General features: G+C 41.3%; 1 protein-coding gene across 2 annotated transcripts in view; it reads right to left on the bottom strand.

The window, feature by feature from the left end:
* Nucleotides 1-27,325, bottom strand: part of PHF21B (PHD finger protein 21B) — a 156,278-nt gene that overhangs the window by 51,760 nt on the left and 77,193 nt on the right. Inside the window, exon 1 of one of the 2 annotated variants that reach the window (XM_041484497.1) lies at nucleotides 11,512-11,637. The exons of the other annotated variant lie outside the window; for it this stretch is intronic. Coding sequence (XP_041340431.1) covers nucleotides 11,512-11,637 — 126 coding nt within the window. Of the gene's footprint in view, nucleotides 1-11,511; nucleotides 11,638-27,325 lie in introns of those variants that run through there. 2 annotated transcript variants of the gene reach the window in all.

Here is a 27,325-nt window from a genome sequence, read left to right as displayed (position 1 = left end):
TTATTTCACACCCAAAAGGATAGTAAATGTTTACAGTAAAACCCTTAAATCATCATTAGCAGTTCAGCAAACTACAGGAAGCACAATGTTGCTTTAATCTTATCAAAGCTGTCATTCACATTCTGGTATTGCCTATTCAGTCACTGCTATTGCAGTGATCCTGCAAATAAAAGTGAACACATCTCCAACCCAGCCAGTCTCATTGTTTGATTCAGTGAGGGATACAACAATCAAATTTTTTGTAATATCCTATATGTGCAAATTTAATGACACAAGTCACTGAACTGGGGTTGTAATAAAATGAAATGAGAAAAATAGGCTAAACAAAGGTCTGTAATAAAGATCTCATGGAGAAAACCCCCCAGACAAACAGTCATACCCATTAACAAAATGCCTTGCACAAAAGCAGTGGGGATGGTCTTGCCTTAACTGGTCAAATCTCCAAGGACAATATTTGGCCAAAGAATTAGAACAGTCAAAAGGCCCCAGCACAGAAAAGCAGGTAAATGGGAACTGATACATGGATATGATTAATCCTGTTGAAGACATGTGAATTATATACATGTTAACTCAGGTTTATGCTCAAATAGAGGATAATTTGAAACACTTTTCTGAAATTACTGATATTGAAGCCTGATTGTAAGATCAACAAAAAGAATTTTGGTTTGTCTTACCTTGCCTGATGCCTGCCTTATTTTAAAAGGGTCTATATTTCAGTTTTCATAATGATAAAAATCCAATTCCAATGCAAGTCTTTCTACTCAAGAGGACAAAAACATGACTCAAGACCACAGCATACCATCTGCACAAGAATTATCTGCACAGAAGAAACATCAAGCCCAAGAGTGATTCAAAAGCAGTCAAAGAAGAAACAGGCTCATGATAAGAAAAAGGAACTAGTCTTTCCCCACCCATACACACATATATGAGTATCAAAAACAAGCTATATCTTTTAACAGGCATCCGCCAACACTCTGTCCTTGTCACTGATGGAAACTGAAATATATCTGTCTTGCCATTCAGCTATTCTCTAAATTTAGAGATGAACAAATTTGTTTAAATTTGGATCAGGCACTTTCTGACTCACATTATCCTCCAAGTTGGCAATTCTTCACATGTCACACAAAAAGACCATCTAACACAGTGCACAATTCTCCCTGGGTTTCATTCCTGAATGTCGCTATAGGACACAAAATAAAACAACATGGACACTGGAACTTCCAAGGTAAAAAGAAGGGAAGTTTAATTTTTGACTGTAACATTATAGATTTTCAAAAGTGACAGTGGATTGGAGGATGACAGTGCCACCTCTCCAATGACACTGGACAAACCAACAGTCCATCAAATTTTTCCTCCTCCAGAAAAGAATGTAAAACAATAATTATTTACAGAAATGTGAGTGAGAAACTCTATTACAAGAATGTAAACATCAGAAGGCTTAGAAGAACTTAGAAGAACAGGGCGACACCTGAAGAGGCACTGCCCACAGTCAAAGCAAGGGATATACACACACCCCATAAAAAGGCAGGAAACCCATGCAAGCCACTCCTATATGAAGAGCAAAACAGTGCCTGTGGGTTGAAATATGCATTCAAAGAACCAAATCTTTTAACTAATGCAAACAGAAATCCATCACTTGGAGCATATCTCTCTAGATTCCTAGTCAGGGAGGAAGGGTCTGTCCTTCTCTATAGGAATATCTCCACACACAGATTGCTTTCTTCTCTCTCACACACACAAACACTTTTAATTGCTTATTGTGTAGCAATTTAACTTGAGTTTTTATGAAATGGCTGTGATGTGAGGAAAAGAGAACAACTAAACCCTAGCATCAATAAGTACTAATAAATATTAATATAACATAAACACCACTTATATTGCAATGTGAAATAAGTTTATTATCCACAGATGAAATAAAATTGCTGCCTTTATTACTGTCAGGAATTACTTCTAAGATACTTCTATTTACTACTTGAGTATCCATCAGCACTCTGTGTTTACAGCATCTACTCTCTCACCCATCTCTTTCACCAACCCCTCCACATTTATACATAAAATAGTTGAAGATCAGTACTTCCTGATACATTTTTCCAATCAATTTCAATATAGACACAAATGCACATTGTGAGATTAGTAGCAGACCAATTGCCAAATCCTGATACAGTTAGAACACCAACAGGAGATCTTATCATGCCTGTATTTGCAATATGAACAATGAAAGAGGATAAATACAGAGTTTGCAGTTTGGTATCAAACAGATTCTGCAAATTATTGAACTATGCCACAAACTCTGAAGATAATGAGAAAATGCCACCTTTAAACAATAAATGGAACTAAGACATTTAGGAATATTCCAGAGCCTTTCATTTCCTGAAGTGGTGCCTTTAATAAAAGTAACAGCACACGTAGAATAAGTAGACCTATTTATGCATCTCATAATTTAGAAAAATGCCTAGGAGATGATTTCTCCAGCCCCAAAGCTGATAATCTTTCACTATTACAAACTGCACTTCAAGTTTGAATCACACAGCCCTCAAATTTTCTATCCATCCCCTTACATTCTTGTTCCCCCATTTTAAATAGAACTAACTTGAAAATTCTGACATTTTCAGGAATGCTTGACTGATAATTTCTATGAAGCACAGACAGCCTCAATTACAATGAAATAGCTACAGTGTATTATCATTTTTAGAGCGTTCTTTGCATTTCTGAAATGAATCAAAGCTCTCCATGGGAGCTATTCTGATTAACATCAAAACAATCATGTGCTAAAAACTCTCAGCATTAGAATAAGGGACTCAGAATTTTGTTTGTATGCATAATATATAATGATGTATGAAAATATCACAGAAACTTCCATAAGGGGACTGCCTATATATTCACAGAATCACAGAATTCCAGAAAGGTTTGGGTTGGAAAAGACCTTTAAAGATCATCCCATCCTGCCCCCTGCCATGGGCAGGGATACCTTCCACAAGACCATACTGCTCCCAGCCCCATCCAACCTGGCCTTGGACACTTCCAGGGATACTGCAGCCAGAGCTCCTCTGGGCAACCTGAGCCAGTGCCTCACCCACCCTTACGGGGAAACATTTCTTCCCAATATCTCATCTAACCCTGCCCTCTCTCAGTTTGAAGCTGTTCTCCCTTGTCCAGTCACTCCAGACCCATCCAAACTCTGTCTTCACCTTCCTTGTTGGGTCCTTCAGACAATTAAGTCCCTGCAAAGCTTCTCTTCTCCAGGCTGAGCAATCTGAATTCTCCCTGGGTTTCATCACAGCAGAGTTGCTACGTCCCTCAGATCATCTTGGTGCCTCCTCTGGACTTGCTCCAGCAGCTCCATGTCCTTCCTGTGCTGGGACCGTGGGGCTGGAGGCAGCTCTGCAGGTGGGGTCTCACCTGAGCAGGGCAGAGGGGCAGAAAACCTTCCTCCCCTGCTGCCCATGCTTCTACATTTTTATCTTCCTAAATTTTAAGACTTTATTTTATAGGTAGTTAAAATTGCTCCAAGAAAAGGCATGAAACTGGAGCAATTTCATTTTCCTCCTTTAACCTGGTCTCTTCTGTTTGGTTCTCTATAGACAGGACAATGATGTACTTCTGGTTATAAGGACATACAAATGTGCTGATAGCTCCATCATTCCTCTGCAGGACCAGGAACCACTGACAAAACTAAAGTAGTTTTCAGTTAATCTCCTTCTGCTTGTGTTGCTCAGTAGAGACACCTCTCAGACACTCACAAGAAAAACCATTCCATAAATACTTAGGCAGCATGTCCATTTGTACACCCCACTGACACATGGCCCTGCAGATGGGATGTTCAGGGACATAAATGCTGCAGACAACAACCATGGTCTGGTCTCCAGAAACTGAGACTCACAATTACTCCCTTGTGGAGGAAGTAAAGCAAACTAAAATCATCCCTCAACCTTGGAGAGGTTACAATAAGTAGCACACCCAGGTTAGGGTGAGAAAAGCCTCTTTCCCACAAGCCTCTGCATTCATATGTTAATTCCCTGTGAGTTCTGTTGTCCCATTGGCCCTTTGGATGTGCCCCCTGTTCAGCCCCTATTTCCATTTTTGTATGTCTCCTAGACTGTTCTCCTTTCCCGAAATCCCCATTGGCCCTGATTTGTCACACTGCCTGCCCAGTCAATCCCCAAAGGCTCTCCCTGTTTTTAACCACACCTTGCACCATTTTGCCCTACTGCCATTGGACCCTGATCCTCTGAACTGCTCCCTCTTATCCCATATATAATCCTGGACCCTCAGCCCGTCTGGGTTCTTGTCCCTGGACTGTGTTCAAAGTTGTATCCTGTTTTTCAATAAATCATCATTCTGATCCCCAAACAAGAACCCATCCCGACATCATTCCTCATTGACCTGATTGCAGTGCAATGCTACATTCCCTGGTCTTTCATTTTCTTCCACCAGGGTGTTTGTTTGCCACGGAAACAAATTTGGAAAAGTTGCTCTTAGATCTCTTAGATTTTTACAACAAAGCATCTGACAGTCAGTGTGAGTCCACTTTTACTTACCCTTTCCTGCTGAATATTATGCTGCCTTCACTGGAAATTTTTGGCTGTGTAAGGAATACCATATAGGGCCCGATGAGGTTTTATTCCATTCCTGAATTTACTCTTTTCAGTCTTTATTGAGTGTTTGGGTGTCTGAGCCCTAATGTAGACCAAATGGGATGCAGATTGAGCAGAGAAGAAATCCACATGCTTTAGCTACATTGACACATATGGGACATTTAAAAGGAAACCATTTATCATCAGGAAGCATAAGTGCTTATTGTGAATCTGACATTTAAATACACCATCAACACCAACCAGCATTGAGAAATGGTTTAATTAACCTGAAAGGATGTAATTTTATGCTATTTAGCAAGAAATACAAATTTTAAAGTGCTTTTATGCTGTATATATCAGAGCAGTAAGGCCAAATCCTGCTGTTAGACACCCATATTTAAATATGGAGTAAATTAATGAACCTCCCTTAATCAACCTGCAACTAAGAGAGTGCAGATACAAGCAGAATCTGTCACACACACTCTATAATCCACTTCCTAAAATTACCATGTTCTTTACAACATTCTAATGGTAGAGTTAAAACTTAAGCCCCAGTGGCAAGAACTGATCACTGGATGGTGAGTGAAGTGGTAAATCCTTGGAGTTCCTACTCTTTGAGTGTTTTTCTTTATTATTATTCTGCCCTGGGGTGACTTTATGATGCTAAATTATATCCCCATTCATCTGTTTAGCCCAGAAATAAGTTTTGCACCTTTAAGAATGGTTCTGAGAGCAAAGGGGGAGAGAAGAAGCGCGGAGTTTGTTTTCAGGGACTGCACTCACTCCTCCACATCCTGCTCCTAGACTGTGCTGTCTGCAGATGGACAGACAGCAGGACAGGGCTCTCCTTTGCTTTTAGTTAGTTTTTAGCCAGCTGAGGCAGAGAAGTTCCCAGGACTGAGGTTTTTCTTTTTCTTGGACCTGTTCAAACCTGCTCTGCACTGAGCATCCAGCAGAGCAGCGGCAGCTCCACCTGCGGCCACCGGGCCGGGCCTGGGCCGTGGCATTTCCAGCACCGGAGGGACTGATCAGAGACTGAGTGAGCTGAGCTACAGCCCACCCAGGGACTTGCTAAGTTTGCCATCTCTTTGGAGAAGCAAGAGGTTTTATTGTTTAATATTCTTTAAATTTTTTGTGCTGGTGAATGCTTTGCCTGTTAAATAAACAGGTTTTTCCACTTTTCTCCAAGGAAATATTTTCCACTTGAGTGGGAGGCCACTTGAACCTGCTTTCTAGAGGAACCTCTTTAGAGGTTTTTCTCCCAAATTTGCCCTAAACCAGCACATATTCTTAGTTTAATTTGGCTAGGTCACCTCTTCTCTTCTACATTTTCACATATTTCCTGAAGGTACACTCCAATAGGATCATACTTCAGAATTCCTCAGAGTTTACAACAACTCTGGTATATGAAACCGTGCCCATGATGGCATGGTCAGTGCTTACCTGTTCAAAATCTCCACATGACTGGCTTTCTGTGGAGTTTTCTCCTCTGTTGTTATTTTGAACAGAACACTGTTACCATGCCAGGTTGCTCTCATAGACCAGCAACAGCAGAAAGCTCAGAGCCCTAATAAGGCCCGAGCAGGAAACCCAGCCTTTGTTTCACATTTGAGGAAACCACAAAAACCAGAACAATTTATGGAGGTCAATAGGAACTGTTACCCACACAGAGCAATCATTGCTCTGTTCCGCCAGGACAGACAACCAGAAACCAACACAGTGACTGATAAAACAAAGCTCAAGTAAGCCCTCAACAAATCTCTTCAATACCTTGAAATTCATCAGCCATCACTGACCAACACAGATGTGAAGAAAAATACAACCGAACACCAGTTGTAACACACAGTAAGAGCAGGAGCCATGGACTCCAGAAACACAATTTTGGCAATCACAGACAAACTGGCATGTCTCTGATGCCAGCAAGATGCTGGTGCTCTGGCGATGGCCAACATGACCGAGGCTCTCATAATCCACAGAAAAATGTTTTTATTTTTCCCCTCCCTTAGATCTGTGTGGAGCCTCTGGATCTTTCTTTTGTCCTTACTTGTGCTCGCTAGTTATCATTTCCACCTGCATTTCAGCACATGAATGAGGAAGAAATATGAGGCAGATGTGCAAAGGGCTACAGCAAAGGCTACAGGGGGCCATGGCATGATCCAAGGACTTGTTGGACAGTCTCATTCCCAAGGATGCCATGTGCAGCATGGACATGTCTGAGGCATTCTCAAACTTACCAAAAAGGCCTGAAGTGTGGCTGCCAATAGAGGGATCCTGCCTAAGGCAGCCCTTGTGAGCTTCCTATGAAGAAGCACAAAGGGATCACAAAGGGATCCTTTATTTCTCAGTTTTCCCACAATAAAACATGGAATAATAACACTTTAGTCATACTAACTCCATATTGTGAGGATAAATTAACGATTGCCACGTTTTCAGGCACTGTAGTAACATGGATTCTAGGAAAAAAACGAAGCTATATATAGCCACATAACCAATACAGGTAAATACCTCTATAAATAAAATCTGTAAGTACTGCTGCAATACAAATAATAAATAAAAACCAAAGAAGACTTAGTCATATGCACAGGCAGATTTACAGTTGTGAAGGAAGTACTTTTACAAAGAGCACAGTGAAGCATATAAAGTAGAATGGTGAAGAGAAAGGTAATAAATCATTCTACAAGTACATTATCCTGAAAAATGGCCATTGTAGGTAAAAGTATGTTCCTAAAGTTCTGGGATGCATTTTTTATGGTAAATTGAACATACAGATAACCAACAGGTATAAATGAACATCCTCCTACATGTATAAAAGCCACATTTCCTAAATAAATAAATAGATACCTGTGTTGTATGCTCAGTCTAAACAGGGACACAAGTAGTTCTGTGAGCTGTGGAGTTAATGAAGTATTTGTGGACAACAGTTTATAATCTTGCCAAGAATTTATAGCACTATAAATCGTCGTAGTGTGTTTTGCTTTGAAAGAAGACCTCTGTATAGAAAAACCCCGGGACACAAGAGTACACGTGCATGGGAAACTGCCAAATTTCCTCCAGCTGACCCAGGAAATACATGTGTGGGAAGGGAAGTACCGAGAGGGGCAGGAGGTAGGTGTGATGCTGTGTGTGGAGTCAGGATGGACAGGGAGGCAGGGCCTTGCTAAAGTGTTTTGTAAGAGTTGCAAAGAGTAACAGGAGCCAGAGATGCCAGGGAGTTCCAGACACACTGTGTGTGTGTGTCCTGGTGCTGGCATGCCCGCCCAGCACTTCTGTCTTTCACTACAGGTCTTGAAAGGCAGACAAGGGGTCTGACAGTGGTGTTCCCCTTCTCTGCTTGTGCTCCCAATTCTGCCTGATCCAACTGTCTTTCCAAGAGCCAAAATGCTTTCTGATTTCCCCAAACTAGACCCTGGGATGACTGCTGGGCCACAGTTTTGCTAGTTAGAAGAGAATGAGGAGGCAGCAGAGGGGCATTTTCTTTACAAGGTACAGTGTTCCAGCACAGCAGATGGGACTTTGTCCTTCAGCAAAGCAATTTCAGATCTTGCTTTCAGTCAGAAAATGGTGGTGAGGATAGGAAAGGGTAAATACCACATAAATATCATTACAATAAAAGTAAAATTTGAGAGGCTTATATCAAAATCTCTTTATACCAAAGTATGTTGTAGGTACAGGCTACATTGACTACCCAGTAGCTCTAGGGCATTCTCTCTACACAACAGCACTAGCAATTCTCTGAAGGCAAAGCACACATACATACACTTATATCATGTATACATCATATGCCAAATGCAAAATTCGGCAAAATTCAGCTTATGACAGCAAAATTCTGCTTTAGCCAACATAATTTGCTCCAGATCATCGAAATGAAGCTCTAAGTTTCATTTCTTGAAGTGGGAGCAAGAGCTGCACTCATGATATCCCTGTCTGCACACTTGCATCAGTGTAGTTCTGTCAGTCATGTCTTCACACATGGGATTGGCACTGAAAGGCTGCAGGGAATAGTGTAGACCCACCACTGATTCCTGCAGCTCACCCTTTCCAGTGCTTACACATTTCAATCCTTTTTAATCTCACAATATATCCTGTTTCTAATAAACCATAGGATATGTATCTAAACAACACTTCAGCATTTGTTATGTGTTTATTTACTTAGATACTTTTTCCCATGCAGATATGGCTTCCATTAAGTCAATAACATTTCAAAATCACTTTAAAATTCTGCTTCATAAACAACAGCCTAAAATGAAAGCAATGACTTGCTGCTGCCCAAATGAAATTTTTGTAACAACCTTACCTTTAATCCTATCTGCATTTGAAAGTTCTGCATTTAGACAGTGTTTAATACCCTATTTTTTTCTGCTGAGTTTCATTTAGCATTTCATTCTTCTTGCTGGGTACCACATGACATGACCATATACACATCCTGATCCTCTAAATACTTTCAAGCACTGTTCAGACACTTGTAACATTGCATTCCATGCCCTTGCCCTGTCCCTTACTTTGCAGATGCAGAAGAAGAGGCTACACTGCACCAACAATCTCAGTTACAGCTGTCAGCTTGCCATCTTAGCCCAGTTTGCAGAGATCTGTTGTCCTCCATCTTACAGACTACATACATTCCTGTTGAAAAAAATCCCAAACAACTTTACTGAGCAGTAACAACACTACAAAAGGACCCAAAAAGAAGACATAGTAAATGCTTATTAATAAATGTCAGCAATGAAACTTCTATCCAACACTACAGTGCTTGTAGCTAAGGTGTTACTACATTGATTCATTATAATACTCAAGGAACAATCAAGAATACTGAGCATGGAGCAAGAATAGATTTTTTTTTTTCCCAGAAAAATAAATTTTGCAAAACAAGTTTAATTTGGGTAGAGGAATGATAATTAACATGCAATCTGGCACTAAGCTTGATGACAGTTTAGGACCAATGGTCAGCTTGCATTTTTTATTTTTGTAATTCAATATTTCTTATTGTTTCTATCCATGCTTGATGACTATTCTCAAAAATATAAAACTGTGACAGTCCTCTTGTTTAGAAGCTTGCAATTACTCAGCTTCTTCCTTCATAAATTACAAACATAATCAGAGATAACTAAATCACAAAACTACCGTTGTTGAAAACTTGCTACGTGAAGACATCTCTAAGTGAAAACACTAGACCTTTTTCTCCAGCAAAACCAAGGCAAACCCCACATGCTGGTCAACATTGCCATGCGATTCCAACAACAGCAAGCCTCTGCTTGAAATGAAGCTGCTCCTTGCAAGGAAAAGTTGCAATGCCAGGACAAAGTTTGAGAGCATCAGTGCTTGGCTCCAGCAGGCTGCAATACACCACTGAGCCCAGCATGCTTGGGGATGTGGAAGGTGGGACTGGGACACATCTGCCCTTTTGAAAGGATAAATGGGAAGGAGCATGGAATATCCAACACCACAGCAGGTTAGAAAGTCTTCCTCCAACAACACCTGAAGAAGTGAAAAGTTTTCAGCCAAATATTCTAACTCACATTGCTCTCCAGCACCTGGGACTGTTGCTTCACTATTTGGTCTAAACACATTAAATTATATTTCAAGCTTCTTCCCTCACTGCTTTGATTATTTTCTTTCAATGGCTTCTGACAGTGACAGGAAAAGATAGCCCTTCACAAAATGATAGACTGTTGTAATATTGAAACTTTTATCTTTCATATCATTATCATTTATATAGTTATTTTCCAGGATTCTAAGAAATATCTACTAGGATACCATCAAGTATATTTTCAGTAAAGCATAAATAATACCTTCTAAAAAGGAAATTACCCAGCATGAGATACAAAATAGATATTCAAAGTCCAATTCCCCAGACAGATACTTCAGTGCAACAGCTAAACAGAACACTGTTTCTCCAGAAAACTTGACAGGATAATTTGGTTTCCAAAGTGGTTGGATGTGCTTTCCATTAGTTAGTGGATGCAGTAGGTGATGGTCATGCCCCATATGTTTAGGAAGAGGCTTCCTGGGTATTAAAAAGCCTCATGCATTGCAACATAACCTTGACTTACAAAAATCTTCAGGTATAGTTTGCCTCTTCCCTTTATTCATATCAGGTTCTCCTTTCCTGATTATATCCCCATCTTCCATGTGAGCATTACACATTACACCCTCTTCTACAAAGTTTTAGAAAGGCTTCATCACTTTCTTCACATTTCAACTTCATCAGCATCACCTCCCTCTCCTGAAACACAGCATGACTAGAGTAAAATCTCTTGTTAATGCACTGCACAAAACGGTGTGCAGCAAACAAACAGCACCCCTTCCCCTTCTGATCTGCTTTTACCAAGTCCATTTATGTAATATTTTCATTACCAGGAACATTAAACACGTGTATGCATCTGTTCCTGGCGGCAGCAGCCTGCCAGCTCCCTGTGCCCGAGCGAGGGCAGGCTCCAGCACCGCGCTGCGGGGACTCGAAACGCCGGCACGGCCGGAGCTCCAACGCCGCGCAAACACTTCTCTTCGTAACTTTGTGAGGTTTCAGAGCTGCTTCTGAATCAGAGACGCGGTGACAGAAGGTGGGGCAACTGAGGACGAGCCACACGAGCTTCCCAAGTGCCCGGCGCTGAGCACCGGCCACGAAGCCCTTCCCTGGCCGGCCGGCGGGGCGAGCGCCGCGCCCCGATGGATCCGGGATAGAGGGACGGATCTCTCAGGGCTCCTGCACCCCGGGCGCACTGGGATGGAGGGTCAGGTCTCCCTCGGTCCCGCCGACACCTCCCCCGGCCCGGAGCCCCGCACACCCCTGCCCAGCCGCCCCTCACTCGTGGCCCGTCCGCGGCAGAGCCCGCAGCGCCTCCCCGCTGCCGCCCGGCCCCCATCCCTCCCTGCCTCCTTCCCTTTAAACCTCCACCCTTCCCTCCGTCCCTCCCGGCTCCCGGCCCCTGCCCAGCCGTACCTGGGTGCTGGAGCCGAGCTCTGGCGGCCGGCGGGCCCTCACAGCCCTGGCCTTGGTCCGCAGGCTGAGGGGCGCGCCCTGAGGGGGCTCCGCACCCATCCCGCCGGGCAGGGCCGCCGAGACCATCGCGGTGGGGGCCCGGGCCGGCAGAGCGGGGACGGGCACGCTGTGCCCAGGGATGGGCAGGATGTGCTCGGGGACGGGCACGCTGTGCCCAGGAATGGGCAGGCTGTGCTCAGGGATGGGCAGGCTGTGCCCGGGGCTGCCGCCGGCCGGAGCCTGGGGGAGCGCCGGGACAGCGCCGGGCTTGGCGCTGCCCACCAGCACCGCCAGCTTCTGCCGGGAGAGGGGGAGAGAGAAGCGGCATCGTCACCGCAAGGGCTGCAGAAGCACATGGCCTCCGGCAGCACGGATTTGGGGTTATTTCCTTTTCTTTTGGTGGGGTTTACAGTTTTCCTCCTGGCTGGGCTCCGCCGCGTTGCTCGGGAACTCGTGGGTTGCGCTCTGGGCTTCCAAAGTTGGGGATTTTTCCCTGTGGGTTTTGCCTCGAGATGATATCCTAGTATAAATGATCGTGTTATAAATCTAGGTAATACTGCAGCTTCAATTAATAATAAATGGCTGAAAGAATGGTATTTTCAACTTTCTCTTCCTTTGGCCTGAATATCCATTCCACATGCCCACTGCACCCCAGTGCTTGGCGACCTCCTGTGTTCTTCCACCGTGACTGACTTTGGAGTCAGTTTGCTGCTTTCCCTATAAAGTTTTCTTTTCCTCACAAAATTCCACTATTTTTCCAGTGGTGGGAATTATAATAATTATGGTTATTATTATCATTATCATCATCATCCCAGCTAACTTTTCTCCATAGCACCATTTTAACTCACAGTTCTCTGTTTTTCTTAAAAGTTGTTCTTTTATATTGCTACAGAGTGGCTAATCCATCATCTATAACAAGAATATTTCTTTTGATTATGAACTTGCTATAGGATCTCTGACAAGATTTGTATTTGAGATTTCTGTAGGTACTATGAAGGTGCATACGGTAAATAATAGTATGTGCATAAAATGCTCACTTTTGAAAAGGAAAAAAACTTTTATAAAGTTGTTGCACTTTGAGTAATCTTGAGGGTTTTTATTATTAATGCCATTTAGGCAAGGTAGGTATATGTGGGAAAAATATGTCAGTTCAAGCCTCTTTTGATACCTTTAATTATTAAACATCTTGTCAACTAGAGTTGACATCAAAGGCACTTAATCCTGCAAACAGTTCTGCCCATGTTTAACTTTAAACACTGACCACAACTTTGGACTCCAATGCAATTACATGTTATGTACAGCCTTGGGAAACTGCTGGTCTGCTGCTAAAGCCCATAAGAGTTTTCTTGTCAACTTTGTTTAAAATACAATGTGTGTATAGAAGTGTGTGTGTGTATAAAGTTATAGACATGCTTAGTTCTTTCCAGAATCGAGGCTGAAAACCTTACTACTGGGCATAAAGTAGAAGCCTTCTAGCACAAAACTTAAGTGATTTCTAGGAAAATATATCCCATCTTACCTTTAAACCCATCATGCACTTTAAGACTGGGAAGGCTTAGTGGAAATATATATTTGCTCTGGGAACTATGGTTTTTGTGTTTATATGAAATCACAAGCATATGCTTTACCAGAGATATTGGCTTCAGATTTTAATATACAGAAATTACTTCTTTTTGGTCAAAGGTTGGTCTCAGTGATCTTTGAGGTTTTTTCCAACCTTGTCGAATCTGTGGTTCTGTGATTCTGATGTCAGCATTACTCTAGTAATTGTGACTTTGTAGAAATTGTTTTGAGCTTTCTTCATTTTTGTCTTTACTTTTCATTCTGCATTATCCTGACAATCATCCCAAGGAACCATAGGCAATATTCTCCTTGTTCTCTATGCTGTTGTGCGTCATAGAAGTTTTGAAGAAAAAAGAGCTTTCTCTTCAAAACAGAAATATACCTGTCTGACAGTTTAAGAGTGCTCAAGTGAAAGACAAGAAGGTCAGGAATATGTTTTATGTAGGGGGAGAAAGTTACTTATGAAAAAAATCTATAAAACCCTATTTCTGTGGTTTGTTGTAGCACAGTTTTCCACTGGTGTTCCTTGCACTGATTCCTTGCCCCATGGTGTACTGCTGCAGATGCCAAAGAGAATTGGGACAGCATGTGGGAGAGCTCCCTGACCATCTCCTCTCCTGCTCTACAGAATATTTCCTTGCAAAGCACCTTACCCCTACAATGACATCAAGCTCTCAGACTAAGAGTTCAGCCCTGTGGTTGTATTTTTACTTCATGCCCTATGAAAAATGCAAGCTGACAGACTGTCTGAAAATGCTGCACTTCGTTACAGTGCTAGAAATCCATTGCATAACTGGAGTTATTCCAGGAGGGAAACCTTAGCTCTGCTGCAGACAACCAAAGGTTTGCTGCTGACATCAGTAGCACTGGGTGGGGATTCTCTTTTGTGACCCTAGAAGCATTTGCTATTCCTGATAGATCACTGTACTGATGAAGTGTCTTTTAATGTTTGTCCTCAGACATGAATATGTGGGTTACTGAATTAAAAACTTCTTACAGAAACACTCAGTATTACTCTGATTTCATATTTTCACTTACATTTCTAATAAGTAAAATTCTAGTGGTATTAGTACAGCTTTACTTTGTTCTCAGACAGTTCAGCAACAGAAAGCATCTAAGCAAAAACTTCTTGACTCCCAAACTTCTTGACTCCAAAAGGCAGAGGATCCTTGGTAGCTCAGTGGAAAGAACAAGCAAATTAAGTAGAAGTAGATTATGACTTTCTTAGCTAACTTCAATAGCACCTAATTGCTTTTTGTCTTGTTTCAAAGGAGCGAATTAGCAGAGAAATACAAAAGCAGAAATTCCGCAAACAAAAAAATTTCACTACTCAAACTACCATCCATCCCTTACTCACTTGCTCTCCCTACAAGCAGTAACAGTGAGTCAGTTTTGGGTGTTTGCATGTGATGCATGTTAACATTTTTCCTAACAACCTCACAATTCTGTCTATTCATGTGTATGTAACCAAAACAGTGAAGGAAATAAAGATTACTGCTTGTTTCAGTCTAAGTTGTGCTTGTAAAACTGGAAAAAATTCATTTGAATATAGGTTTTGTGGCTTTTCTAAGTAAATACAGGGGAAATATTATGTCCTTGGGATAGGCTTGCGAAGAACAACTGGCACGTCTGTTACCTCCTGAGGGTACAATGTTGTACTAGGTTTATTTAAATAACTGAAAATTTTAGAAACTAAATATGGAAGTATATACAGAGGATCAGGTGCTCAAGATTAGCTTCCAAAATAGAGGTACAGAAAACTGTCCATTTAAGGAAAAGCAGCAACAGCATCTCTTCTGTGTCTCTTTTATTAATTTTCTAAAATGTACCTATCAAAACTTTTAAAATAGCCCCTTTAATCAAACTGTGTTAATTAAGAGATGAGCTACATTCATCTCTTTATGTTTTTTTCTTTGTAACAGCCATTTTTACATTATAACCCTGAGAACACATTGGTAAAGGAGTGTTGGCAAGAAACAAAGATTATGATATGAGAGATTAAAATAATCCTCAACAAAACCTACATCTGCTGTATTCTATTCTGACAGATTAATTAAAAGAATAATATTTGTTTTTAAAGAGAAGGAAAAATTGCATTTTGAGAATCAGCATAACATATTATCAGATACTTTTGGAATAATGAACAATAAGATACTAAGCAAGCTTTGGCCACTGCAGCAGAAAACATGAGCTGGTACAATGGAAGACCCAAAAGAGAGGAAAAGAAAAGAAAAATAATTTTTGCTTTAAGTGCTGGAAAGCAGGTCTCTGCTTCTCATCCACAGCATAATAGCACACACAATACACCAATTTTGAAACAGCGCCTTTTCAATAGCAACATGACTTTCATTTTCACTGCAGGATGCCACAGGCAGTTCAGAGTTTGAAATATGTATGCTGGTCACATGCAAACATGCCACAATGTGCTGGAAATCTGCCACTTGTTTATGATTTCCCATCTTGTACGTGGCACGATCTCAACTATTTAAAGCAGAGTTAATGTTTTTTTCCATATGTATCAAATTAACTCTGGCCTTCCTATTTATTAGTGCATGTAAGCCTTCTCCCTGTCCCCTCCTTCCAGCTAGGTCTGTGTTGTAAAGGTTTGCAAGTAAGAAGGTAGCCTTCCAACAGTTTTAGCCTCAAATTTGATTACTCAAATGCTACTTCTGCTATTACAAACCACAAATCATTCTGTTCAGTGAATAAAGCAATGGAGAGGGCAAAGGGAGAAACTATTTGCAGGTTGTTCTGTTGTGACCCACACACTGAGCAATGGGGCACATGTATGTGCACACACAGGCTCCAGCCAGGCTCCACGTACACAGCACTGCTTCTGGTGCAAGGCTTTGTCTCCTTCATTGTCACTCTGCTGCAGCTTACATCATGACTTCGAACCCTTACTGATCTGATGTCAACATCATTACTTCACACATGCATCTCAAATAAGAACATGGTCATGCTCTACAAGGGAGGAATTCTCAGCTCCTGGCTGCTGTCTGCCCTAGCAGTGATTTAAAACAGACACACACCTTTCAGCAAACCTTCATGTTTTCCTAGTAAAATATGAGATCTGTTTAAAAAGGACCTAAAATTCACTGTCCATCACGTTTATATTTTAACACCTACACACTGTAGATAGAACCCTCAGTCCATTAATCTTTCCAGAATGATGCTCTGACAAGGCAGTTTAGTTGTGAAAAACTGCAACTGTTTACAGAGCAATATCAGATTTTTTTCCTTAGTGGCCCCATGGCTATGAGAAAACATTTGGCATAACCCTGAGAGTTTATTTAGCTTGCAGAACACTGGAGATCCCCTTTCAAACCAAAATGATGTCTTTGTCAATTAATAATACAACATTCCACACTAATCTAATGCCACGCATGCAATCCAGCTGAAGAGACCTCTCCAGCAATGAGAGCCATGGCCTCTCTTCATTTACCCAATAGTCTCAATAAAATTCTCTTAAACAACAGAATATTTAATATTCAGAGAGTGACAACACACAAACTCACTGTAAACATAGTCATCAGCTATGGCACTTAAGTACATTGTCTAAGGATTTTGGTTCAATCCTATGAATTTCCATGTATTTCTCCTATATTTCCAAATTGCTAGTTGCATACGTGGCTGATCCTGCCTGATCTGAACCTTAAGTCATGAGCCCACCATCCTCATAACTTCACACACTGAAACAAAGAAATGAGCAGGGCTTCAGCCAAGCACGTGTGTACACACAGGCACCCAGAGGAGTTTGCTTGCGGAGGCAAAAGGCTCTGTAGTCTGTATTTTATCCCTGGAATCCCATAAAGAATGCTTCCTTTTGCATATATGCCTTGGGCACCAGGTTATCTGCGCCCAAAGAGAAGACATTGAAACAGGTTCTCATACAAACAAAAGTGAAGACCGTCGCATGGGAAGATCTTATGTACTGTTTCCAAAAATGCTGTACTTCATGTAAAGGTGTTCAAGATGTGCAACCGAGGAGGAGGAGGAAGAAGAAGAAGAAGAAGAGGGGGAAGAGGAGGTGGAGGAGAAGGTTTTTAAAGAAGGTTGGGTAGCTCCTCCTGCCAACTGCTCGGTAAATGATCTGTCAGTTTGATGCAAACGCTCCCCCTGCGACGCCCCAGCTTGGGAGGGGGCAGGGGTGGAGAGAAAGGAGGGGAGGGGGAAGAAATTTCTCGACAGAGATATTTTTAATGACCCCCAGGGAGAGGTCACCGTGGCGCAGGCTGACGTGAGGTAGCCGGGGGCAGGCAGCCTTCCTCCTCCTCCTCCTCCCCCTCCTCCCTTCTTCCTCTCTGGTACGCTCCTCCCGTCCCCCTGCCCTTTCCTAAAGGAAGCTCCCAAAAGCACAATTAATAAACAAGGAGACAGCGAATGTCCGATTAGGTATGACTCGAGTGTTAGTTTTTATGAGAAGAAATAAAGAATTTGAAAAATAGCTGAAGAAAATGTGGGACTCAATGGAAACAGCCTTTCCAGGGCCGGACTGTCAGCCAAAGGAAGATGAGTGTTAAACAGAAGAAGGTTTATGGGTGCTGAAGTGCAATCTCAGCATTAATTGGTTGGGGTTTTTTTATGGCTTCTTTTGTCTGTTGGTTTCTTCTCCTTTCTTTTTTCTTTTTTTCTTTTTCTTTTTTACTTTTTCCTTTTTTCTTTTTCTCTTTCCTTTTTCTTTGACAACTTCCTGCCTGCCTGTCATTAGAAGTAAGAATTTATTTCTTTGTCTCTGTCAGATCTTAGTTAATTAGCCATCACTGCATCAGGCTCAAGGATTTAAATACAAAGTGAAACTCATTCTAATCAAAACTGCAGCAAACTGGAGGTTTTGTTTGACTTCAACCTGAGAGTCCGTTATTGTATCACTGATGCACATATTGCATTACCAGCTGAGTGCTTTCAGCATCCCTCTATCAGTGTGAAATATTTAATCGGCACAAGGATCCAATCAGCACAGCAGAGGGGAAGCTAGTGTGTGCATTAATTTACTTCAGCTGAAAAGCAGTAAAGCAGGTCAGAAACATATAACCTCCTCCCTTTCCCCCTCCTCCTTTCCCTCCCAAACAAACACAGAGCACATCAGAAGAGTTTTGTCAGGGGGAGGGGGGAGGGATTGAAAGCCACCCTTTATGAATCCAGATAGGACAGTCAGACGATAAATTAGTCACTCCTGCCAAAGAATGACAAACACTGCCTGAAATAGAAGAGGGGAAAAATGCACACCACCACCGCCAGACTTGCCCCCCAAAATCCCTTCTCCAATTAATTACATTGTGTAAATGTTTGTTTTTTAATCTTTGACTCTTTTAAAGCTGAATGATTACCGCTTCTGTGTATGACATTGATCAGAAGGAAAGCACATGCCAGGAAACATTGAAACAGTCTTTCTATTAAGGTGCAAGACAGCTTTTGATTATCTAACCTGCCACATTCTCCAGGAAAGGCTTCCATTAATATTATTGGTATTAAAAATCTGGTTTAGAACCATTCACAAGCTCTTCTGCACATCAGCAATTTTATACATGGCAGCGCACAACAGCTAAACTTTTCCCACTTCTAATTCTACCCTTGTATTTCTCTTCAAAGACAGTCAAGTTCCTTGTCTCCTTGGTACCATAATGAGAATACCAACATGCCATTTTCTTTCACAAGGGATCATATACAACCTGAATGTTACATGAACATATTTGTTCAATCCTCCAAGCAAAACCATTGTGCAGACATGTAACGACAGACGATGATTAAAGTTGTATCAAAAACACCCCACCCCAGCTTGTTAGTGTGAGTGACCAAGCTCTCATTGTGGCTGCTCTCCAGGACAGGGCAGCAATAAAGAATTAATTAACAGATTTATGTAAAGAGAGAATTTTCCAAGCTGGTAAATACTCCAACAATGGTAACCGTGGGCTCAGAAATACATATATTCAGTCAAGTGCAATTAGCCTTTAATTTCTGAACCCATTAAACATCTTGCTGACTGCAAAAACCAATGCATTTTAAATGGTATTGCTAACTGGCAATCCACTCATCAAAGCTTGGAATTAGCTGCTTAGTGACGTGCAAACAGCACTTTTTAACTAACACAGAGTAGGGAGGAAGAGTATGCTATTAAATGAGAAAAGTCAGATTGATATCATGGAACATTCTGGTAGTGCTTGTGCATCTTGAAGGAAAGGAGGAGGGGGAACAAGGGTTGGGTTTTTTTTAATAACCTCACAAATAATCCCTCATCCTTTCTCTCTCTCAAACCATGCCAATGATCAAGGAAATGAGAATAAGGCGCTTGATTCACAGCTGACTCTTTCTTCTTGTTACATCAGATCAAGAAGGAGCAGTGTAACAGGGAGGGGGGAGCTGATTTCTGCCTAGGAAACAAATCTACAAGCTGGCATTTTGTCTCCTACTCCTATTAATTAGACCAGTTTTCTGTCAGAAACAGAGCTTTAAAAACTTGCGAGTTACATGTGTGCCCACTCACACACATGCTGCATATATGCATCCAGAAAATTAAATATTATGTGTGTGGGATAAATTCCTCCCCAAAAAAATGGATCTCTATTTTTTTCCTTAATCCCAAGTTAAAAATGTACAATAAACTGCTAATTGTAAGACAGAGCCTGGGCTGAAGCCCCCAGTAATGACAGCCTTTAGACAGGGGGCACTGTGTTCTGCAGCAGGTCTGCAAGGCTCTGACATGCTTCTTTTAAGCCCAAACTCACCACAGAGGAAAACTTTGGCTTGATCTCACTACAAATAAAGCAGAAAGCAGACAGGCATTTTCTTGGCAGGTCAGAGGAGGGCTCCCTGCTATGTAACAAAGCTATGTTCTCCAATAACCCCAAAGCCAGAGTCCCACTTTCCATTAGCAGCTCAAAATTTACAGTTTTGCTATTGCCAGCTTCAGTTTCTCATGATTTGCCTCATCCCATGCATTCAAGAGGACTGCATTCATATTTGTTTGGCTTATTTGTTGGTGAAAAACAAAACCAACTCTCTACACAGAAAAACACCCCGGGTGTAAACCATATAAACACTAATGTACTTCTAATGTAAGTCTTAAGAAAACAAAGGCAGAGTGATTAAAGGCCAGGAACATGCAGCCAGCATACGGAGACTAAGTGCTCTAGAACAAGCTGAATGTTTCCATTGTGTGAAACTCATTCATTATGGCTATACGATGCAGGACAGACATTTGCATTTCTAGAGTGGCATATTGTCATTTTTAGATGAATCATGGGATCCAGACCCTTTCTAAATGGCATCAAGCTCACATTTCTTGATAATTTGCCTCCCTTTGTTTCAGTACTCTACCTCTTTTCTTCTCCTCCCCATGAATGTCATTAAAGTTTGTATTCTATGTGTCTAGAACTCAGGGGCTTCCTTTTTGGTTAAAAAGGCACTGCTTCCTATGACCAAGCACTGCAAAAAGAGATGCAACTGCATGCAATCAGAAAAACGAACAATAAATTAGAGTAATTTATTGTATCCAGTTCCAAAGCTGCTGCCTCCTTATTCACATTTCCTGTGCCCCATTCCTCCCACCAGTCCCAATCCAACCCTCGCCCCAACCTGATAATTATTTCTTTGATTTCTCCCTCCTTCACCCCAGCTTAAAATCAAATTTGGAAATGCATATCTTCTCTGGAGTGGCAAGAAGAATGAGCAGTACAATAAAAACCAAGCCAAATCCTTTTCCCCCCCTTTTTTTCCCTAGATAACACAAAATCCTCCTGAAATGAACAAATGTAACTGTGAACAGATACAGACTTCCCAGGGGATCAAACCATCAGCTCCTCAGTACACATAGAAAGAAGATAGAAGTTAAATGGTTGACTTTCCCCAAGGGAAGGCAGATCTCCAGTGGTGAAGTATTCCCATCAGAAATTCTGGATAAGTTGCAAAGAAAGGAAAAATGTTGCTGCCTTCTCTCCAGACCAGGTGTGGACATTTCTGCAGCAATTCTACATATACGTTTCATCCCAACAGCACAAGCTTTTAGGATGACTCTGAGGTGATTAGTGCAGGCATGTTTGCATGGTGCACATGAAACTGCTCACAGCAACCTTTCAGTTTCCCATCACTGCCAAATACAGTTTTGGTGAAAAAAAAAACCAAAGCAGGAGGGGAAATAGAGAGCCCAACTGAGTGTTTACATCCACGCACCTCCTCATTCCAAATGCAGGCTCTTGTGTCCACATGGACTGCCAACAGACACAAGGGCAGAAGCAGCCAGAGGAACAGTCACCCCATGCTCCTGCTCCTGAGCCCAGGGGGATCCCACCCTTTTTGGCAAGGGAATGTCAGTGTATGAAGGAAGCTGGTTTTATCATGGAACCTGAAGAGTGCACTTTGTTCAGAGGACAAAGATGAAGGCAACTTTATGGACAGGTTTGTTGCAATAGCCATCAGGTGTTAGCACACTTTACTAATGCAAAACCCTATTGGCTTGGCAGCACAAAGAGCATGGTCCTTCTTCCCCAGCCTCTGAGTCTGCTTCTGGCTAAGCACAGCAGGACTGAGGCTTTCATGACCTAGATAAATCTGCTTGCCTCAGTTTCCCAACTTGATAACATGTTTTCCTCTTTGAGGTATTGTGAAAATGAGCTTGTTAGCAGCCATTAAACACTGCTTATTTCTATTTTAAGGACAAGTTAAATCAATTATTTTATCTTAACCCCACAGGATTATGACGGCCAAATCAAAGCTAGTGAACTATCGCCCTGTTTATCTCAAATATTTTCTCATGTCCTCCAAAGGAAACCTGGTGGAGATGAAGATGAGACAGATGGCAGAAACTTAATTTCATTCCACATGTTACATAAAAAGCAATCTACAGACCAAAAAATGTAGTAAAGCCCATGACCAGAGATGGGAGACACACAACAAGTAAAAAGAGGTTCTACAGGTCTGAAGAAGAAAAGTGTTCAAAGAAACTAGAAGGGATGGTAGAAGAGACATACAGAGACAAATTTCTCTCAACAGCACTCTTGTCATTCTGCTGTCAATGGAGTGGGAATAGTTGAAGTAGAAAACCTCTGAAAGATTCTCCTCCTGCATTATAAAATAACTGTTTATTACAAATTATAGAATGACAATCATGAACAGTTTTGCAGGTGTTTGCAGAAGTAAAGGATGCAGAAGGATGAGTTGACAAGGGACTTCCATCTCAAGACTTCCTACTTTCTCATACAATATATAGAGGATGAGAATCTCAGTAATTCTCTTTCTTCTTTCCCAGGATGTCTGAGCATCTGTACATCATTCAAAGAAATCCCTATGATCCAGTGAAACTCCTCCAGAGGTAGGAACTCTGAGTAGATATGTGGAAGGAAGCTGCAGGAGCTAAAACTGAAGTCACAGAAACACTCACATGATGTACCAAGTCAAAGCTGGAAACTGAACCTCACATCACAAGCACAAAACTTTATTTATTGAGAGAGCACCTTCACTCCTCATTTAATTTTTCCTTCAGTTGCACTACTTCATTTGCCATGTAGAGTATCAAAAAACATAACTGTGAATGATCACATTGCTCTCTTTATCCAGCCTGAGGGCTGACTGTGCAGGCAGGCTGGCTGCCACAGCACTCAGGCAGCAACAGCACTGCTGGGGTTTTCTGCCTTTCAGGCAGGGAGTGTTCAGAGAGGTAGGTTATCAAATAATGTCTTACCAAAAATATAAGGTAATGTCCAAAACCTGGCTGAATGAATACAGCCTGATCAAGCATCACCTCCTACAGAAGAGGGAGAAACTGAAAATTGGGAATTCCAAGCTCTCTGTCTTTGCTCAGACCACTATTCAGTACATTACTTTTTTTTTTTTTTTTTTAATTGAGGGCATATAATAGCCTAGTTCCTCTAGGGACATGGGTGGTTTAGAAAGATTTAAAAAAATTAACTTCCTCTCCCTAGTCCTTCCTCCCATGACAAAGAATACTGGGTAAGAACACACATGTGAAAAATCAAAAGCCAACTTAGACAGTTTGAGAATCCCAAGGAATACCACTTGACTAGATACAGATAATTGATCAGTGGAGGATAAGAGGAGGATACAGCATGTAATTGATAAGGATAATAAGATAATAATAATTGGTAATAATAAGATAATAATTTATAAGATATAATTGATAAGAGGAGATTACAGCATGTAATATCATTCTGTTAATGAGACTTCAGAGAACGCATGAAGAAACTATTTAGAATGACTGAACTGTACAAATACATTAGCAGATGAGGGAAATACTGTGTAAATTTAAGAAACAAGGGAATTATATGCTTTCACACTAACTTAATGGAATTGCAAATGATAAGACAATGCTTAAAGGGAAAGAAAGGTATACGGCAGTGTTGGGAAAAAATATTAAAGAGATAAAAGAGCTGCTAATGAAGGACTGTGTAGATCCTTGGAACTAAGACAATACACAGCCGTTATTGTAAAGGCCAAATAGAGAGTAACAAGGAATAAATAACACAGATTGTGCCAATGACAGCAAATAAAATGGAATGTAGAAGAGAAAATGAGGTAGAACAGACTGGGCTCACTGCAAAACAACAACAGGAGAGGAGCACAATGGCTATGGAGAAGGCAATGACACACTACATTGCCATTGCCTTCACACATCAGGATGGAGATGCTTATTTAAAGCATATATAATATTGAAATTATCTGCAAAATTTAGTCCCTAGTCTTCAGTTGTGTCTGAGCTAATTTCTAAACTACTCCCATGAACAGTAATCGGAGAAAGAAAGACATTTGTATGTCGAGTTTTTTGCTATTGTAGTGGTAAGCACTTGGATCCTTTAGCCATGAGAACTCTACAGGGAGCTGCAGAGTGGCACTGATCTGTGTGTATACTCAGAAAGGATTCAAGGACCCAAAAAAAAGGTGAGAAGTGATCGAGAGAAGCTTCAGCAAAATTTTCCCCCAACTTTTTTACATTCCAGAATCAGAAGAAACATTTCCATTGAGTGCAAAACATCACAAGCACTTAAATACCAACCTCCATCAGTCAACCAGATCCTTTGCCTGGAACATTTATCCCAGACAACAGCTTTCCTTCTGATAAAAGTAATTTTGCAAAGACGCTGAGTACAAGAAATGACAAAGTGGTCAGAAAGAACTGATGCTCTAGCTTTCCAGTTCTGTGGTGCACCCATTTTTTTTTTTTTTTTTACATTCCCGTTTGAGTTAACCTTTTCTTCTGCAAGAGTGGAACACCCTTCAGAGCACAAGGCAAGGATTAAGTGGCAGGTTTGTGCAGCAGCCCCCAAGGATTTGAGTTCAAATACAGGACAAGTCACGAGTAGGAATGAAAAAGAAAGTCCTTGTTCAAGTTCCAAAATCATCTGTTGTGTAACTCCCAATTTGGAATAAGATTGGACTGTAATTGTGTGAACTGTAATGACACAATTTAGAAAAAGAATGGGACAAATAAGAGGCAACGTCAAGTTTGCTCATTCCAGTGGATTCCAGCTGAGCAGGAGGTGTTAACAACACTCAATGTGGAAAGAGTAGCTCCCTGCACACCTTCCTGTAGATACTGTGACTACAGCCAGCCCCATAGCATTTCACTCCTGTACTTCTTTTATTTATTTTTTGATAAGGGATTAAAGCCTTTAAAAGTAATTGTAGAAAAAATAAAATTTAATAATGATGGCCTCCTCCAGGAGGTGAGGGAAACAGGTCATGTTTTACAGAACATAATATGCCAATATGAATTCCCAGTTCTTCCAAGGGAAACCATCTCCTAGTCCCTTAATCCTCCTCCTGTGGTACACCAAGTAACTTGACTGCACCAGCATTCAGATAGCTGTGCAATAAACCAGCAGCTCTATTAATTAAAGTTAACCTGTCAAAGGAAAAAAAAAACCCTAGCTTTTAATAGAGATGGATTTCCCAGTTCAGATCCCACCCTTGCTGCAAAAACAACAGGGCCTAAGTGGTAGAAGGAAGCACTGGGGAGGAAGAGGGAAAGAGGAGGGGAAAATGCCATTACAGGAGAGTTCTGGGATGGTGTTGGGGCAGCAATGGGCCCAGGCTTGGCGATTGCACAACGAATTGTGAAGAAAGTGGGAAACAGAAAAGAAGGGATTAAAGAATAAAAGAAAGAACATGTGCAGGAGCCTATGAGGACAGGGCACTTTGGCCAAAAGAAACAAGTATAGAGCCTCTGTGCCTTTCACTGCTAGGCCAAGAAGTTTAGTGACAGTATTTCCACTCACTTTTCCCAATTGTGTGTGGAGCAGCCTGTGTGGAAACATGTCCATTTCCAGCAGACTGCTGCCAATGATAATATGCAGACTCAGCAAAGAGGCTAAAGGCTGCATGGACACAATGCATAAATCACCCTCTCAACCCTCAGAAGATTATAGGTCTCTGTCAAGTCATTTAGATCTAAAATCTGACCTTCCTTAAAGCATTTATAGCTTGTCAGGGAATATGTTCTGTATATTCAACAGTCATTTCAAGAAAAATAAATCCCTTTATTACAAAGATTATTATATTTTTATGCTTAATAATTCTAATAAAAATTTCTTCCTACAAAAATCCTTCATCAAAAGAGCTTATGCACTAAAAGTTCACATCTCAGCTAAACAGACACTAACATCCCCACATAGGCACATCCACCTAGCAGACACTACTCCCAGTCTTTTGCTGACATGATGAATAAGAAATAAATCACAGGAATAGGAGTCATCAAAAAAGCAACTCAATGGAAATTATTAAAAAATAAATCAGTCAAATGCAGAAGGATAGATGAGGCAAGGGAGAAACAGGCCATTGAGAGAAAGGCATTTGAAATGCCATGTTTCTTGACAGCATTCTTTCCAAAAACCAAAAGTAGGCTAGGTGGAATGCAGTGCTGCGTTAAAGACAGATGCATTCAGTTTTCTTAACTAAAAGTTTCAGGAAGAAGCAACTACAGCATCAGAGATGCTTTCTCAATGTGAAGGTGGACAAAAAGGCAAGAGACAAAGACTGCTGAATTCAGCAGGAGCTGAGTCTATAAATGGGCTAAGCAATCTGTAAATGGAAACTTTTCCAAGCTGGAATGAAAGTAAAGCTCCTAAGTATTTTAGCAGTGAGCATGACTGAACCTCCTGCTACTCATGTATCATCCATTAACATCTGTCAATGCCATCAGTACCATCCATTAACATCATTGCATTCAGGGCTGATTAGCATTTCCACTCTACAACATGATAGAAGTTTATTAGTTGATTGGTTATCTGGGGATGGTGTGGATGAACAGAAGATGGTGCATATGTTGAAACAGGGCAACAGGGCACAAATGTTCTCAGCTGAGAGATTTGATTTATTGTTTTTTGATGCGTTCTAAGACATGTGATCAATTTCCTAAGAGAGTTTGGTGGTTACCATATAGTCTGGGAGTATAACAGGACTTGCAGTGCCACTATGCATAAGCTGCAGAAAACAGGGCAAGTCCAGTCTGGAGTGACTGGGATATGGAGGGGGAGGAAACACAGGCTTTTGATGCTGACACATATAACTACAGAGCAGACAGTGCAGTCCTTATGCTCTTCCAAGAGCACTCTATGTCTGAGGAGAACAAAACACAACCCAACTGTTTTAGACTGGCACATGTACATGTCCAGATGAGCCTTGCTGCTGGCATAAAGGGGAGATGAGGTGCCCACTCTCAGAGCAAAATGGATGTTGGGCCAAGGAGATGAAAACAGGCCTTCAGATTTTGAGATTTCATCTTCCAAGGTTTATGCCTCTCTAGTTCCCCATTTGCTGAACTGAGTAACTGCAGATCTATCACTGGCACACCTCCAGCACAGGGCACTTGTGAGCTACAGAGTCAGAAGCAATTTCTTGTCTTGGGTTGAAATACAAGTATCTGCCAAGGAAGGTGGGAATCTCCCTTGGAATGGAGAACATGACATCCTTCCCTCCAAATTATTATAACTTTGAAATTAAGGGGCTTTCAGGAAAAGATATGGGAAAAGGAGTAACTGTTCTGAATGGCAGGCGTGGGAAATGCAAGCACAGAGAGCTCCCAAGGCCTGAAACACACAAGCTCAGAGATTGAGATAGATACAGTGTTTGACCTAAGACCTTGGAGAAGGCTTGAACAGTGAACAGACACGAAATAAGAATAAAGATTTGTAGTTTAAGCAGAAATATGTTTTAAGTAAGTAGAAATATGCCTTGTGTAAACAAATAAATATGTTAAGCAAGA

Source organism: Pyrgilauda ruficollis, unplaced genomic scaffold (assembly GCF_017590135.1).
Source record: "Pyrgilauda ruficollis isolate IOZ18807 unplaced genomic scaffold, ASM1759013v1 scaffold66, whole genome shotgun sequence".
Taxonomy (NCBI): domain Eukaryota; kingdom Metazoa; phylum Chordata; class Aves; order Passeriformes; family Passeridae; genus Pyrgilauda; species Pyrgilauda ruficollis.
The sequence above is the reverse complement of the archived record's forward strand: the minus strand, read 5'-3'. Positions and strand labels throughout refer to the sequence as shown.